Source organism: Paramormyrops kingsleyae, chromosome 11 (genome assembly GCF_048594095.1).
Source record: "Paramormyrops kingsleyae isolate MSU_618 chromosome 11, PKINGS_0.4, whole genome shotgun sequence".
NCBI classification, from domain to species: Eukaryota; Metazoa; Chordata; class Actinopteri; order Osteoglossiformes; family Mormyridae; genus Paramormyrops; species Paramormyrops kingsleyae.
Window position 1 is genome coordinate 29,675,645 of NC_132807.1, and position 17,868 is coordinate 29,693,512.

At 44.4% G+C, this 17,868-nt stretch overlaps 1 protein-coding gene across 1 annotated transcript in view; it reads left to right on the forward strand.

The window, feature by feature from the left end:
• wwox (WW domain containing oxidoreductase) overlaps nucleotides 1-17,868 on the forward strand; it is a 246,105-nt gene that overhangs the window by 71,208 nt on the left and 157,029 nt on the right. Inside the window, exons 7-8 of the mRNA XM_023810755.2 lie at nucleotides 2,366-2,551; nucleotides 13,101-13,365. Of these exons, the coding sequence (XP_023666523.1) occupies nucleotides 2,366-2,551; nucleotides 13,101-13,365 (451 nt within the window). The remainder of the gene's footprint in view (nucleotides 1-2,365; nucleotides 2,552-13,100; nucleotides 13,366-17,868) is intronic.

Below are 17,868 nucleotides of genomic sequence, written 5' to 3' on the forward strand. Positions count from 1 at the left end.
GTTTCAGAGTGTGCGTCTCTCCTGGCAGTGAAGCCGCAGGCTTGCCGATCTGCGTCGCAGCCTGTGGCCGCCCTGTACAGCTGGAAGGGGCCCAAGCTGTGGAGGAGACCTCAAGGTTACTCCTCAGCAGCTGATGGCGGCTTCCAGCTCTGGGCTTCTAAGATGCGAGGCAGCTTTTCGTGGTACTTCCCCTCTCATTCCAGTTACGGGTGACCTTCAGTTCTTCTCAAATTGTGCGCAGCGTCATTTGTGTTTCATTTAGGCTTGCTTAAGGAGTGCCACTGTACTTGTTGCTGTTCTGTGCTTCGTTCTTAACAGTGAGAGAACTCAGCTCGCTTTCACTGGAGTGGCTGCTCACACTGCGATGCAATACATGAACAGCTTCCATTATAACCCGAAGGTGAACATACAATTCCCTTGAATGGCACATGACAGCTTATTATAGTTAGGCATAACAATTTGTAGATTCATTTTCCAGCATCCAGTTTTTAATTAATTATGCAGGCAGTCTTAAACACAGAGTACACAAATTGCCTGTGGTCCTCATAATTAATTCTAATGGAAGAAATTAAAAATTGGTGGGGTGTATTATGGATTGTTCTGCACGGAGTGGTTTTGGGTCCACTGCAACCCGGCTCCACTTCCTCAGATCTCTTGGTGGTTAAAAGTTTGCAAGTGAGCACTTTTCACCCCCATGTGAGAAAAGGCACAGGGAGAATGATCAGCTCTAATGAGGGGCACCATGAACTGAAGTAGTTGCATGTGCTTCTCACATGCTGCTGACCACCACCCTAGACCTGAGTGCCCCCCCTCCGTGTTATAGTAGGGCTGCATCCTTCAGTTTCTCACTTGTCCTGAAGAACATATTTGCTGTAGCTGCATTCCATTGAAAATGACTTGTATGTCAGAAGGTATCAGCGGTACTTTGGGAGGCTTCTGAAGGCCCAAGCGATGGGACTTACACCTTGCAGTCATTGGCAGCTCTTGAGTTTTCCCTCCCACATGTCCGTGACTGGTGTGCACACTCCTTTTTTGAGAGAATCCCATTCAGTTTTTTCCATCAATTTCGTTACACAAAAGAGCTGTTATGACTTGTGTATGTGGATTCTAGGCAGAATGTCTCATTGTTTCGCGAGGTCATTTCTTTTGAGTCTTTGCTTCTGCATAGACAAATCCTCAGCTCTATGGTCTTTACGTATAACAAGCGCAAGAACCTTTACCTCCATCCCGTGTGACTCTGATGCCCATTAAGGTTTTGTAATCAAACCCTCTGGCTCTGCTCCCCTTGTCCAAGGTATGTCCTCCTCCATGGCTTACAGTATGATGACTTTTCAAGGCTGTTTGTCTTGGCATGTGCATGGCTGCCTTTGGCATCCACCTCGTCAGCCTCGTGGGGTTTGTCCTCAATGGAAAATAAGTGTCCTTTAAGTAGAAAGTCGGTCACCCCTATGAGCCGCCCATTACGCGCCAGCTTCTTCCGGCTCTTTCTGTACCATGGCCTGGCGCCGCTGGGTCCTGCCACAGGAGCAGTCATTAGAGCTGATGTTGGCTGCCCACCTGGGGTGGGAAGCAGGGAAGCCACTCCTGTCCTCAGCAGAGTATCCAGATATGTTCTTCCTGCCCGGCTCACGGCACATTTAAAACTCATTCCCTCTGTGTTCACTCGTCTTCAGTACAATTTGGAGCTGATCCAGGTCTCCTGTGGAGCTGACTGGCCTCCAGTTTCAATGACTTATTTAACTCTGGGTTTTTCCTTCTCTTCCACTAAAACAGAAGAGGACTCATTAGCTTTCTTTCTATTAAATTTTTGTGGCAATTATAAGCGGATTTGCAATAAGTAAACAAAGTGAAATAGGGTGTTTCCATTAATGGATGTCTTGTGCCTAATATTTGCCATTTATCATCTCGTGACATTAAAATCCATGTGTCTTACTTACATGACGCAGGTTTTTCATGAGGTAGCTCTTTAAGAACTAATTATCATGCCTTACATGTCTGCTCTTTCATAGCAGCTGCTGTTTCATTGCACTTTTGCAAATTACTTCTTTTCTGACTCAAAAACCACATCAAGCGAAAGTAAAAACTTTTTTGCCATATTCGGTTTTTCTAAATTTGAGTGTTTCCATTAATGTTTTTTCAGTTTGAATCCTAAGAATGCATAAAATATGTGTCTATGGAAACCACTGTTTAATAAAACTCTGTGTTAGTATTCTTCCAATTTCTTCAGTAAGAATCATAGTCTTTTCAACAGTACACATTTCCTCTGATTCATCGCTGTCAGTATAATCTGCTACTCTTTGCTTATGTCCAGCCCCCCTCCCCCTTAACGGACACTAAACGATCTCTTGTCACCAACTCCCCCCAGGCCACTACACGTTCTGGTGTGTAATGCAGGGGTGTGCACTCAGCCCTGGAAGATGACGGAGGATGGACTGGAGTCCACCTTCCAGATCTGCCACCTGGGCCACTTCTACCTGGTGCAATGCCTGCAGGATGTGCTGCGTCGTGCGGCTCCTGCCCGCGTGGTGGTTGTGTCCTCTGAGTCCCACAGGTAAGTGTCCCTGGTCCTGCTGCCGCTGCCTTGCCCTGCAGAATTCCTCTGCCTTGTCTGGCTCCATGGCGATCATGTTTGGTTGTTTATCACTGGGAGAACATGAGCTGAAACAAATCATGCCTTGATAGATGGACTTGCCATCCGAATCCTTCACAGATGTCTCAATATTTCCAGGACTATCTCTCTGGCCCCTCCCTTGGCCATTCCCGCAACCCCCACATGGCCGGGATTTTCTGAGCAGCTGACGTTCAGTTATAGCATCTTCTCACTGGGCGCTCTGTGTTGCACTCTCTGGAAGATGGGGATTGATTTTGGCTGGAGAAAGAATAAAGATTGATTGGATCAGAGTGGAGCAACTCCTGGATAGATCTGGCTGGCTGTAACAGCTGGGGCTGTTTCTGTGGGGACAACGGTGTGGTGAAGTCCTGTTTGATGGACTCTGGTTTGAGGCTCTGTCTTTGTTGCTGCCATGGATTCTGAACCTGCTTGGGACCTGTATTGGATGATGAAAAAAGCAAATTGGGTGAAACGATCCTGGAGTCACCAGTATTTGTGTAAGGCTGTAGTCGTAGCTTGGAAACAGTTTTATTTCTTGGAGACGGTAAAGAAGAAGGTAGGCCGCAACCCCAAAGAAAAATAAAAACAGTCTCTGTAACCTTAGAACATAAGAACATAAGAACATAAGAACTATACAAACGAGAGGAGGCCATTCGGCCCATCGAGCTCGCTTGGGGAGAACTTAACTAATAGCTCAGAGTTGTTAAAATCTTATCTAGCTCTGATTTAAAGGAACCCAAGGATTCAGCTTGCACTACGTTATCAGGAAGACTATTCCATACTCTGACTACACGCTGTGTAAAGAAGTGCTTCCTTAAATCCAGTTTGAAATGTTCTCCCGCTAATTTCCACCTATGGCCACGAGTTCTTGTATTTGAACTAATGCTGAAGTAACTATTCGGTTGAACAGCATCCAAACCTGTTAGAATCTTATAGACCTGGATCATGTCCCCCCTCAGTCTCCTTTGCTTGAGGCTGAACAGATTTAGCTCAAATAATCTTTCCTCGTATGACATTCCTCTAAGACCAGGAATCATTCTTGTGGCCCTACGCTGCACCTTTTCTAAGGCCGCTATGTCCTTTTTAAGATATGGTGACCAAACCTGTACACAATATTCTAGGTGAGGTCTCACCAAGGAATTGTATAATCTTAGCATTACCTCCCTTGACTTAAACTCCACACACCTGGAGATGTACCCCAACATCCTATTGGCCTTTTTTATTGCTTCCCCACACTGGCGAGAATGAGACATGGAAGCATCAACATACACACCAAGGTCTTTCTCATAATCAGCTACCTTTATTTCAGTAGGTCCCATAAAATACCTGTACTTTATATTTCTGCTCCCTACATGGAGTACCTTACATTTGTCTATGTTAAATTTCATCTGCCAGGTGTCAGCCCAGTCACTAATTAAATTAAGATCCCGCTGTAGCTGCTGAGCCGCTAGTTCAGTATCTGCTACACCACCCACCTTGGTGTCATCTGCAAATTTCACCAGTTTACTGTATATATTGGTGTCTATATCATTTATGTAAATTAGGAACAAAAGTGGTCCTAAAATTGAACCCTGCGGTACCCCACTATGAACGCAGGCCCACTGTGACATCGAGCCTCTTATAACTACTCGCTGCTTCCTATCCGTTAACCAGTTATCAATCCAAGTCGCTACAGTTCCTAAAATACCTGTCGCTTTGAGTTTAAGTGAGAGCCTCTTGTGGGGAACAACATCAAAAGCCTTTTGGAAATCTAAATAGATGACATCATAGGCCTTCTTATCATCAACTTCCTGAGTAGCTTCCTCAAAAAACTCCAACAGATTTGTTAAACAGGATCTACCTCTCCTAAATCCATGCTGGCTATCCCTCAAAATGTTATTTGAGTCCAGGTAATCTACCATTTTCTCTTTGATTATAGCCTCCATAACTTTACCAGTTATACAAGTTAGACTGATTGGCCTATAGTTTGACAAATTACTTCTATCCCCTTTTTTGAAAATGGGCGTTATGTTGGCATGCTTCCAATCAGAAGGTACCACACCTTCAGATAAGGATTTTTGAAACAGTAATGTTAAGGGTCGGCAAATAATATCCCTCATCTCTTTTAACACTATAGGTAAGATGCCATCAGGGCCCTGTGATTTATTTATTTTGAGCTTAGCTAGGCTTTGCAAAACATCAGCTTCAGTTATATATATATTAGTTATAGACGATGTTGAATTAGTAATAAGAACTGGTAAGTTACTAGTGTCCTCGACAGTGAATACCCGTGCAAAACTATCATTGAACTCATTTACTATGTCAATGTCGTTTTCAATTATAAGACCCTTACTATCCTGCAGATTAGTAATTTCAGCTTTTAGAGCTCTTTTAGAGTTAAAATACTGGAAGAAACTTTTAACGTCATCCTTAGCCTCCAATGCGATCTTCCTTTCGACATTCCTTTTAGCTCGTCTAATGTCATTTTTTAATTCAGCCTGTAGATTTAGATACTCTTGCTTTATTATGTCATCATCAGTTATTTTCCATCTCTGGAACAAAGCCCTTTTCCTCCTTACTTTATACTTTATGTCCCTATTAAACCACCTAGGTTGCAATTTCCTAGATTTATTCTTGCTAGAAACAGGTATGAAGTCCTCTTGTACTTGCAATAATGTGCTTTTAAAAAATTCCCATGCCTCTTCAACAGTTTTGTTATTTAACTCCATCCAGTTCACGGTTTCTAGTTTTAATCTCATACAATTGAAGTTAGCCTTCCTAACATTATATATTTTTGATTTGGACTTTGCTCTTCGGGCACTAAACTTAACCTCAAATTTAACCATGTTATGATCGCTACTGTCAAGTGGTTCTAAAACATCTAATTTACCAATCCTGTCCTGGTTATTAGACAAAACAAGATCAAGAATGGCATCTCCCCTGGTAGGGGTGTTAACAAACTGAGTAAAAAAACAATCCTGTACTAATTCCACCATCTCAAGTTCATTTTCAGAAGAGCCAGCAACAATGTCCCACTGTATCCCCGGTAGATTAAAATCACCCATAACTACCACATCATTTTTATTGCTCATAATCCTAATATCACTGTATAACAATCTGCTTTCCTCAGCAGCTACATTGGGTGCTCTGTAACAAACACCGACAATTAGGCTATTTGAGTTTGTAGCATCTAATTTTACCCATATAGCTTCCGTACTTTTACTTATATCAGTAAGCTCCCTTGCCTGCAAGATTTCCTTTACATATACTGCAACACCACCTCCCTTCTTACCTATACGGTCTTTACGGAACAATGTGTAACCATCCATATTATATTCTTGTCCATCCTTATCACTCAACCACGTTTCAGTTATTGCTATAATATCATAAGAGTCCAATGAGATAAGAGCCTCTAAATCATGAATTTTATTCCTAATACTCCTGGCGTTTAAATACAGACAACAAAGGGTAGGCTTATTACAGTGCCTACTTATAATATGATTTTTTTGGGCTTTCCGTTTCCCCCCAGTTACATACTTAACTAACCTCCCTGCCCCCCCAGTCCCTAGTTTAAACATTCCTCAACTACTCTACAAATACGCCTTCCCAGTACACTGGTTCCCCTCCGGTTCAGATGCAACCCATCCGGCTTGAACAGGTCCCACCTGTTCCAGAAGGTCCTCCAGTGCCCCATAAACCTAAACCCCTCTTTCCTACACCATCCTTTTAGCCACGCATTTAATCTCCTTATCTCAGCTAACTTAGCCTCACTTGCGCGTGGCACGGGGAGTATTTCGGAAAATACCACCATGGACGTTCTGCTTCTAAGCTTATTGGCGACTTCTATAAATTTATCCTGCAGAACAGCCCTTCTACCCTTGCCTATGTCGTTGGTGCCAACATGCACCACGACAACTGGATCCACCCCAGCTGGGGCCAAAAGCTTGTCCACACGATCTGGAAGGTCTCCTACCTGGGCACCAGGCAGGCAAGACACCGTACGGGACCCTCTATCACGCGTGCACACATAACTGTCTACTCCCCTAATAATTGAATCCCCCACTACCACAACCTCCCTCTTTCTGGGGGGAGGGGGCTCCTCAGTGCCCAAGGGCCCACCTGCTTCCCCAGTCCCTTCCGGCTCTAAAGCTGGAAGCACCTGAAACCTGTTAGACACAGACACCTCAGGTGATGCCGCCTCTGTAACGTGTGTACGCCTTTTCCTGCGTCTACGACCTACGGTCACCCAGCTCTCTCGACCTCTCTGCTCTTCATTCTCCCTCCCCCCCGTTAGTGGCGTACACACCGTCTCCCTAAACGGCGTATCAACTAGCTCATCTAACTCACTGTTGCATTGGATGCGAGCCAGTTGCTCCTCAAGGTCGCGAACCTTGACCATGAGTGAGTCCACTAGCTTACATCGCTCGCAGATGAAGTCCGACTGGACACTAACGTCCAGAAGGGCAAACATCTTGCAAACGCAACACTGAGCTGGCCCCATAATTAACTAACTCACTATGACCCCCCCTTCTGTGAACCCTGGCACTGCTTGCCCAACCCCAGCTCACAGCTCTCATTTCGGGGAGCAAATTGCAGCCATCCCACTGGAAATGTCCTGCTGCATGTATGGCTTTGGAGAGACAAAACATATAAAGGAAGGTTTGACAACAATTTACAGGGGGAGACCAGAAGCCACACACTGAGCATCACAGTGCATGCATCGCGTTTGCCATCACTGAATTAACCAAAATCTGTTCATTCTTCAACACACTGCTGAAATGGGGATTTCTACTGTCACGGATATGGTACTAGGAAAATGTTTGGAAATTAAAAAGAAAAAAAAACTTTCATAACTCTCACACTATCCAGTAGTACTGATTGAAGGCACTATGTTTCAGTTCCTCTTTAATTACTTTATCTTATTTCGTTTCTGGATGCTCGGAAGCTGACCTCTGACCATCGCTGCAGATAACTTGTTTATGGGTGTCAAGCAATCAAATAAAACCTTGACCTTGGGGGGCGGGGGGAGAAATGGAGACGGTCAGGAAACTGAGAGAAGCTGTCATTTCAAAATCACCGTCCAGCACTGAGGGCTTATGGGGGCTCAAATCACGGCATGTAGACACATTATGTGGCCACGGGGCTTGAAGGAAAAGCGAGTAAGCCATCAAAAACTTCAGTCAGGTAAGCCACACCACTGGCCCTCTGATGACTAGTCGAAACAGGATATCTAGTAATTAATTAATGCCCTGTCCATCGATAGTTTGTCAGCTGCATGAATGGGATTATAGAGTTCCTTTAGAGGTAGAACATTTTAGTGTTTATAAATTTCCCTTAAACATGGAACCTCAGTAGCAGTTTAGTGGGACCTGCATGATCTCTTTCCAGAGATCCAGGTGGGCGTAACTAAGTCAATACATGTTGAGTACTGCTTAATTTTCACTTGGGAAACATATGAATGCTTCAGACCATCAGTATATTTCTAGGTATGTAGTGTTTTCTTGTGGTGCTGATTTATTGGTTTATCAGTAGCTCATACTGATTATTTATAATGAAGTGTCTGCTTGTACCCAGGTGCACATAGCATCTGCCCCCTCTGTTCAGCTATTTATACCCAGCCCCCTCAGTCCCTACCCCCTGGCTCCACTTAAAAAAACGCAATCACTGTGTTACTTGCATGGTTGCACATCACTTCATTGGCTGAAGGCGCCAAAATGGGATACAAAAATAAAAAGAATAATAATAATTAATAATAATCCCCCTCCTTCGTTCCTGCACAGGTGTCATCCCACATTCCCAGATGCACAACACAAAAGCCTGGTGGAATTACATCTACACCCAAACATCACACTGCAAAAAGCCTGGTGGAATTACATCTACACCCAAACATCACACTACAAAAAGCCTGGTGGAATTACATCTACACCCAAACATCACACTACAAAAAGCCTGGTGGAATTACATCTACGCCCAAACATCACACTACAAAAAGCCTGGCGGAATTACATCTACACCCAAACATCACACTACAAAAAGCCTGGTGGAATTACATCTACACCCAAACATCACACTACAAAAAGCCTGGCGGAATTACATCTACACCCAAACATCACACTACACAAAAGCCTGGTGGAATTACATCTACGCCCAAACATCACACTACAAAAAGCCTGGCGGAATTACATCTACACCCAAACATCACACTACACAAAAGCCTGGTGGAATTACATTTACGCCCAAATATCACACTACACAAAAGCCTGGTGGAATTACATTTACACCCAAACATCACACTACAAAAAGCCTGGTGATTTACATCTACACCCGAACATCACACTACAAAAGCCTGGTGTAATTACATTTACACCCAAACATCACACTTCCAAAAGGCTGGTGGAATTACATTTACAAACAAACATCACACTTCAAAAAGGTTGGTTGAATTACATTTACAAACAAACATCACACCACACAAAAGCCTGGTGGAATTACATCTACACCCAAACATCACACTACCATAAGCCTGGTGGAATTACATGTACACCCGAACATCACACTACAAAAAGCCTGCTGAAATTACATCTACACCCAAACATCACACTACAAAAAGTCTGGTGGAAATACATTTACACCTAAACATCACACTACAAAAAGCCTGGTGGAATTACATTTACACCCAAACATCACACTACAAAAAGCCTGGTGGAATTACATTTACACCCAAACATCACACTTCAAAAAGGCTGGTGGAATTACATTTACAAACAAACATCACACCACACAAAAGCCTGATGGAATTACATCTACACCCAAACATCACACTACCATAAGCCTGGTGGAATTACATCTACACCCAAACATCACACTGCAAAAAGTCTGGTTGAATTACATCTACACCCAAACATCACACTACAAAAAGGCTGGTTGAATTACATTTACAAACAAACATCACACCACACAAAAGCCTGGTGGAATTACATTTACACCCAAACATAACACTACAAAAAGCCTGGTGATTTACATCTACACCCGAACATCACACTACAAAAAGCCTGGTGGAATTACATTTACACCAAAACATCACACTTCCAAAAGGCTGGTGGAATTATATTTACACCCAAACATCACACTTCAAAAAGGTTGGTTGAATTACATTTACAAACATCACACCACACAAAAGCCTGGTGGAATTACATCTACACCCAAACATCACACTACCATAAGTCTGGTGGAATTACATCTACACCCAAACATCACACTGCAAAAAGCCTGGTGGAATTACATCTACACCCAAACATCACACTTCAAGAAGGCTGGTTGAATTACATTTACAAACAAACATCACACCACACAAAAGCCTGGTGGAATTTCATCTACATCCAAACATCACACTACACAAAAGCCTGGTGGAATTACATTTACACCCAAACATCACACTACACAAAAGCCTGGTGGAATTACATCTACACCCGAACATCACACTACACAAAAGCCTGGTGATTTACATCTACACCCGAACATCACACTACAAAAGCCTGGTGTAATTACATTTACACCCAAACATCACACTTCCAAAAGGCTGGTGGAATTACATTTACAAACAAACATCACACTTCAAAAAGGTTGGTTGAATTACATTTACAAACAAACATCACACCACACAAAAGCCTGGTGGAATTACATCTACACCCAAACATCACACTACCATAAGCCTGGTGGAATTACATGTACACCCGAACATCACACTACAAAAAGCCTGCTGAAATTACATCTACACCCAAACATCACACTACAAAAAGTCTGGTGGAAATACATTTACACCTAAACATCACACTACAAAAAACCTGGTGGAATTACATTTACACCCAAACATCACACTACAAAAAGCCTGGTGGAATTACATTTACACCCAAACATCACACTTCAAAAAGGCTGGTGGAATTACATTTACAAACAAACATCACACCACACAAAAGCCTGATGGAATTACATCTACACCCAAACATCACACTACCATAAGCCTGGTGGAATTACATCTACACCCAAACATCACACTGCAAAAAGTCTGGTTGAATTACATCTACACCCAAACATCACACTACAAAAAGGCTGGTTGAATTACATTTACAAACAAACATCACACCACACAAAAGCCTGGTGGAATTACATTTACACCCAAACATAACACTACAAAAAGCCTGGTGATTTACATCTACACCCGAACATCACACTACAAAAAGCCTGGTGGAATTACATTTACACCAAAACATCACACTTCCAAAAGGCTGGTGGAATTATATTTACACCCAAACATCACACTTCAAAAAGGTTGGTTGAATTACATTTACAAACATCACACCACACAAAAGCCTGGTGGAATTACATCTACACCCAAACATCACACTACCATAAGTCTGGTGGAATTACATCTACACCCAAACATCACACTGCAAAAAGCCTGGTGGAATTACATCTACACCCAAACATCACACTTCAAGAAGGCTGGTTGAATTACATTTACAAACAAACATCACACCACACAAAAGCCTGGTGGAATTTCATCTACATCCAAACATCACACTACACAAAAGCCTGGTGGAATTACATTTACACCCAAACATCACACTACACAAAAGCCTGGTGGAATTACATCTACACCCGAACATCACACTACACAAAAGCCTGGCGGAATTACATCTACACCAGAACATCACACTACACAAAAGCCTGGTGGAATTACATCTACACCAGAACATCACACTACACAAAAGCCTGGCGGAATTACATGTACACCCAAACATCACACCACACAAAAGTCTGGTGGAATTACATCTACACCCAAACATCACACCACACAAAAGCCTGGTGGAATTACATCTACACCCAAACATCACACTACACAAAAGCCTGGCGGAATTACATCTACACCAGAACATCATACTACACAAAAGTCTGGTGGAATTACATCTACACCCAAACATCACACCACACAAAAGCCTGGTGGAATTACATCTACACCCAAACATCACACTACACAAAAGCCTGGCGGAATTACATCTACACCAGAACATCATACTACACAAAAGCCTGGTGGAATTACATCTACACCCAAACATCACACTACACAAAAGCCTGGCGGAATTACATCTACACCAGAACATCATACTACACAAAAGCCTGGTGGAATTTCATCTACATCCAAACATCACACTACACAAAAGCCTGGTGGAATTACATTTACACCCAAACATCACACTACACAAAAGCCTGGTGGAATTACATCTACACCCGAACATCACACTACACAAAAGCCTGGCGGAATTACATCTACACCAGAACATCACACTACACAAAAGCCTGGTGGAATTACATCTACACCAGAACATCACACTACACAAAAGCCTGGCGGAATTACATGTACACCCAAACATCACACCACACAAAAGTCTGGTGGAATTACATCTACACCCAAACATCACACCACACAAAAGCCTGGTGGAATTACATCTACACCCAAACATCACACTACACAAAAGCCTGGCGGAATTACATCTACACCAGAACATCATACTACACAAAAGCCTGGTGAATTACATCTACACCTGAGCACGTCACACAGTGATGAAATTCCTTTTACATTTATAAACCTGTCCTGATGTCCCACAAAGAGATAAAAAACAATAAATGATTAATATTATCTATTTATTGCATTTCTGCCTACCGATACTTGGGTGCAAATAGCATCTGCCTTGTTTTATGGTGCTCCACTAAAGAAAGGTTTCAGATGTGCTTGCTGACTGTCCTGGGGAGAACAGGCATAGCCAGGAGGTTTTTTGAAACTGTCCAGGCATGCTTGTTCAAAAGCGTTGATTTATTGTGTTATAATAGACAGATTGTGATGTGAATAGGCAGCGTGTCGCATTACTTGATGAAACCCAAACAGGCTTTGAGAGAAGGAGGGTCCCTTTTTGTGAGGCTTCTCTGACACTGTGTGTAACTGAATTCATTGTGCTCCACCTACTTACTCTGTCAAACATCTGGCACTTAACAGCTCTGTCAGAGACAATTAGAGGGACATCTTTTCGCCTCTTTGATTTGTATTCAGCCATGACATTAGTCTACAGTTTGAGCATCCCACTGTGCCAGAGCTCATTGTATCCCTGTTTACTGTATGGTGCTGACCTACTGCTTTAGTGTTACTGTCTCTGCTGTAGGTTGGTCCTGTTGCTAATCAATCCCAGGAGAACATCTCTTGAAATCTGCCTGTAATGTAGTGGTTCGTAAGCTTTTTGACGCTCTTGCATTCAAAGAGAGATGTATCTCCCTTCTTCTGTCAAATGGCCTGTGGCTTCAGGTCCATTTATAAGGTTAGAATCTGTGGTAATAGCAAACTTATTTTTTTTCCCCATTTAGATCCACCTTTGGAATGTTAATGGATAAAGACCTTTCTGTGTTGTTAACCCTCTTACTTTGTCTGCTAGAACAGAAATTATGCTCAATGTGTTGGCAGGTTTACGGACCTGGTGGATTCATGTGGGAAGGTGGACCTCCTGCTCCTTTCCCCTCCTAAGAAGGAGTACTGGTCCATGTTGGCGTACAACCGTGCCAAGCTCTGCAACATCCTGTTCTCCAATGAGCTCCATCGACGACTTTCACCGTATGGCATCACTTGCAATGCAGTTCATCCCGGGAACATGATGTACACCTCCATTCACCAGAGCTGGTGGCTGATGACATTGCTTTTCAACTTGGCACGCCCCTTCACCAAGTCCATGGTAAGACCAGGAAGTCCTTTACTTATCCTTTTTGCTCTCTTTTGGCCAGCTGGTCATTCCTGTTGCATGTCAGTTGTGTCTTTGTGGTTCTAAGCTTTCACACAATCCCAAGGTGTTCCTCTGAGGCTTGCTGATGGTCTGTTGCAATGTTTTGTGGGAGTATACTGGTTGCTTAAAAGGTATTAGCATTTGATTCCCATTTGCACTGACATGAGGGAGATTCCCTGCGTTTTATTAATTATACAATATCTCTGTTTATTCTTGTGATGAAGGCTGTGGTGAACTTGCTGTCTCCTGAGATTGTGAAGCCTGGACCTGACTGCTGGGTGTTGGAGTAGATGTTGCGTTTGAGTGGCCCATTGGTGACCTGCAGTGGGTGTTTGTATGTGGTTTGCTGTACAATTGCTCTTTCAGCCTCTCTATTGTTCTTGGCGTTCCTCTGAACATAAGAAGAACAGCTTTTGTTGAGTGCTGATTGCTTGTAACAAGAAAAACTTTGGGATCCCTGGAAGATTTTGGGATCCCTGCTGATTCTTTCTTCTCCAGTCCCAGAGTCCTTTTCCCTCAGTTAATTTTGTTTTGTAAACGGCTTCTCCATGGGCCAGAGCAAGCATAAGCCATGAGAGTATTGGGTTCCGAGTTTTTCACTCCCTCCTTCCCGGGCCCTGCCGCTGAGCTGGCTCCCGTTTCCAGCGCACAAGCGTCCCAGCAGGCAGGACGTACACTGCCTCACCCTACGCCTCTGCAGGCCACTGGATATCCCTCTCCTGAGAGACAGAGGACGCACTGTGCTGTGCTGTGCCGTGCCATGCTGTGCTGTGCCATGTGAAGCAGGACAGGCCCAAGCAGGGACTGTGCCAGGCTGGGGTGCTGATATTGAGGTGTTTGTGGTGAATGGTGGTCCATCTGAGAGCAGCAGGTGCTTGTTTGATACTTTAACGTCTGTAATGTATCAATTTAATTTCACCTGCCATTCGTAGACAACCGCCATGGTAGAAATAAAAGCCATTTACTAAAAATGAAAATGAAATTTACGAAAGTTTGGTATAAAAATAGCAGCAAGTACTCTGGACCCAGCCTTTATGTATAAAACTTTCAAAAGTATTTGCTTTGTGTTTACAATGAAGGCATTTTTTAAAATAAAATGAATTACCTGAAAATAACAATGGTCAAAAAATAGATTATAAGCACTCGTTTGTCAAACTGCTTTGTGTTTAAGTCTTAAGCTGTATAAGATGAAGTATCACCTTGGTTCCACACAATCTTTTTATTTAAAAAGATAGTTCAAAGGAGTTCCGCCTAATAGAGCCCTTTCTGCTACTTCTCTCTTTTTGCTTATTGTCTTTGATGAAAGTGTTGGCACTAAGCAAACAGATGGCCGCAGCTGAATCATCTTAATTTATGAAAGTCTCCCAGTACGGCTTTCTTTATTGTTTTTGCTTGTTAGTGTGCAGAAAAGGCTGTTATATTGTGGTATGGGGGGGTCGGCACGCCTCTTCTCCTTTTGTTTTTTGCCATTAGCCTCCCATTGGCGCAGCTCATCATGTTTGTTCTTTGTGTGTGTGGGTATATGGGCATGTAGAAGGAATAGATTCATTTTTCCAGGGCTTCCCCCTGTTTGTGTGACGAACTCCTCATCTCTGCTCTATCGCGGTTACCTTTCCTGCCTCTGAGGTAAAGGGCCCGGAAGGGCGGGTGGTTCGCGGCCCCTAGGCCCAGCTGCACTCAGCACGGAGCCGCCCTGTTTTTTCAGCTGCACCACCTCTTTTGAGGTACCAAGGAAAACCACCGCAAACGGCTGCATAAAGGAAGGGGGTGGGGGGTGGGGGGTGGGAACAGGGCAAGCACTCAGGTCCCATTCAAGTAATGGGAAGCTGTGGGGTTTGGCTCTTTTGGAGAACGTTGCCATAAAAACCTTTGGCTCAGTCCAAAGTAAATAGTGTCGCGGGAACCTGAGAGGAGCCCCTAGCCCCCCCCACACCCCCCAGCTCTATCGCTTGGTACTGTGTGGCAGAGTCCAGCTACAAGAGGCCACACAAGGCCTGTGATGGGCTTGGACACACTGGTTTGGTTACCCATGGCGCGGCCCTTAAGAATATCTTACGGGGTCCCTGTGCTGTCGGCGCCCCCATCGATCCCCTCGAATCCCTTCGATCCCCAGACCTGTGGTATTCACACACCAGACCTCTAGAGATTTCTAATGCCTGAAGCAGGATTTAAGTGAATTTCAAAATATTGTTTTAGGTCATGTTGCCTGCTAAGGAAGACCTCCTGAAGGACTAAAATGGCTGATAGGTATTTACACAGCAAACAGGTCTGAGCCCCAAGGAACTCCTGTCACATAGCAATTTCCTGAGAGCTGGTTCAGAGGTGCAGGCAGTGTACATAGTCCCTCTTTCAGCTTGCCGGTCTGACTGTGGGTTGAGTTTCATGGCCTCATAGCCAACTGGATAGAGTAACCAGCTGCGCTCCTCGCAGCCCGGCCCTGAGTGAGCGAGGGGAGGGTCTCAGGTCTCAGAGGACTAACCTTTACTTGGCCCCGCCGCTTCAGACCTGAGCAATGTGCGAGGTCCACTGGACCAGTTTAGCTGCAGCGTTGCTGTGGTCGCCAAGTGTTTGAAGTGGTGGTAAATATCAGGTGGTTCTGTACTTTCTGATCTCGGATGTGGTGGTGGGGACGGCGGGGGCGGGGGCGGGGGGGGGATCTCACTCCGGCTTTCATCCGCTTGTGGTGGTCGAGCCATCTGCGTCTCACTGGGGAGGTCAGGGTGTACCGCGTGCCTTGCCAAAAGCCGCAGCTTCTCAAAACCTCCTCCAGATACCGCAGGAGCTGGGGGTCAGAGCCCCTGCAGACAAAAGCACCTCTCTTGCGCTGGTTTCATAGCGGCTCGCCCAGTCAGCTTGGCTGGAAGCTCCTGCTCTCCCACCCTTTGTGGATCCGTGCAACCCATTGATCTGTAAGACTGTAAATATCCTCATTACGACGGGTGGACTGGCTGCTGGGCACAACTCTCCTATTCGCTTCATATTTCCATCCAGTAGCATGGAAGTGAATATTACTGATGCATTCTCAGGACAAATTTTAAAGTCTTCTTCTTATGGCTGTGTCTACTGACTGAGTTAAATGTTGAGATTCCTCACAGAGCCCTTAAACTTAAACACTTATTCTCAGTTAAATTTGTGAGACAACGTAGCATTAAAGATATGTCTCCTTTATTCATTCTTGCCTGGCTACCGCACCAGTTGTGAAGGGGCTTAATAAAAGGGAGATATTGTTTCATTTATTGGTTGCTGGGGTGTAAAGATGCTATCATTCTAATTGCTTGTACACACTGCTGGGATCCACAGAGGTTCCACTAGGCTGCAAACACAAGCATAACTTTGACAGGGAGATGCCAGAACACAATATTAAGCCAGTGGAGGCAACTGCTTCCATTAAATGAATTTGCCTTTATTCCACACATTGAGATGATTTATGGTAACCATACACGTTTTCATCATTTTTCTGAGGTGATGCTGTGGATGCTTTGCTTTCTTTTAAGACTGGGTCTTTCTTTCATCTCCGTGTTTTTCTCATTTAAATATGTTCCAGTTCCTGTTTTTTTTTTTTTCTTTACCAAACTGACACCCTTTTCTTATTAACCTCTTTAGGCAGCATGCTCCTCTGGGCTGTCCCCCCGGAAAGCTCTCACTCCCTGTCGTACATCCTGATTAGCTATCTGTGGGTGAGCTGGCCTTTGGGCTGACGGGGCCCCCAGCCTGACCCGCACACCTGTTTGTCTGGTGATGCTCTCGCCGCCTCCTGTGTGTGGACTGAACCACCTGACGGTCAGATTTCCAGAAGAGGCTGAAGGATCACATTTCACGCAGCGTCATGTCTACTTCCCTTCCTCAAAATCCATACTGTGGCTGTAAAGACCCGCCTGTACATTATGCACTCTGATAGTTTATATACTCTGTATACTATGTTCGCCGGGGGGTGGGTATATGTCACACCAGTATAAATTTTAATAATGTGATCTTTCTCTAGTAGTCAGTGGAGGATGTGTATTCAGTGGGAGGACATTGCTTGTTTTCCTGGTTCTGTCTACTGTGTGTTTTTCTAAAAAGTGGGGCTGGGGGGGGGGGGCAGACAGAAGAACAAGTCGTTTGCTGACCCCCTTTCAGGCCTGAGCTGCCTGTCTGCGCATTTAGCAGCGACATTAGCAGCTTGAGTCTGACATTTGCTGGCCGAGCCGAAGCCTTATGGTGGTGTAATAGGGACGGAAGGGGGGAGAAGGGCATGCTGGGAAAGAGGCCTTATGGGGCCGGGGCTGTTCCGATCAGGCCGCCGCCCCCCGGGAGCCCTTTGGGGGGAGCTTCCTCAGCCACAGCAGAGTGTCTTCAGCATTTTGTCGCAGTTATTCTCCCCCGGTCCCTGCCCGAGGCGCCCGGCTACCTTTTTACATATGCACATGATGAACTTTTGACCAAGGCCCAGCAGTCGTATTTCAGCAGCCGCTT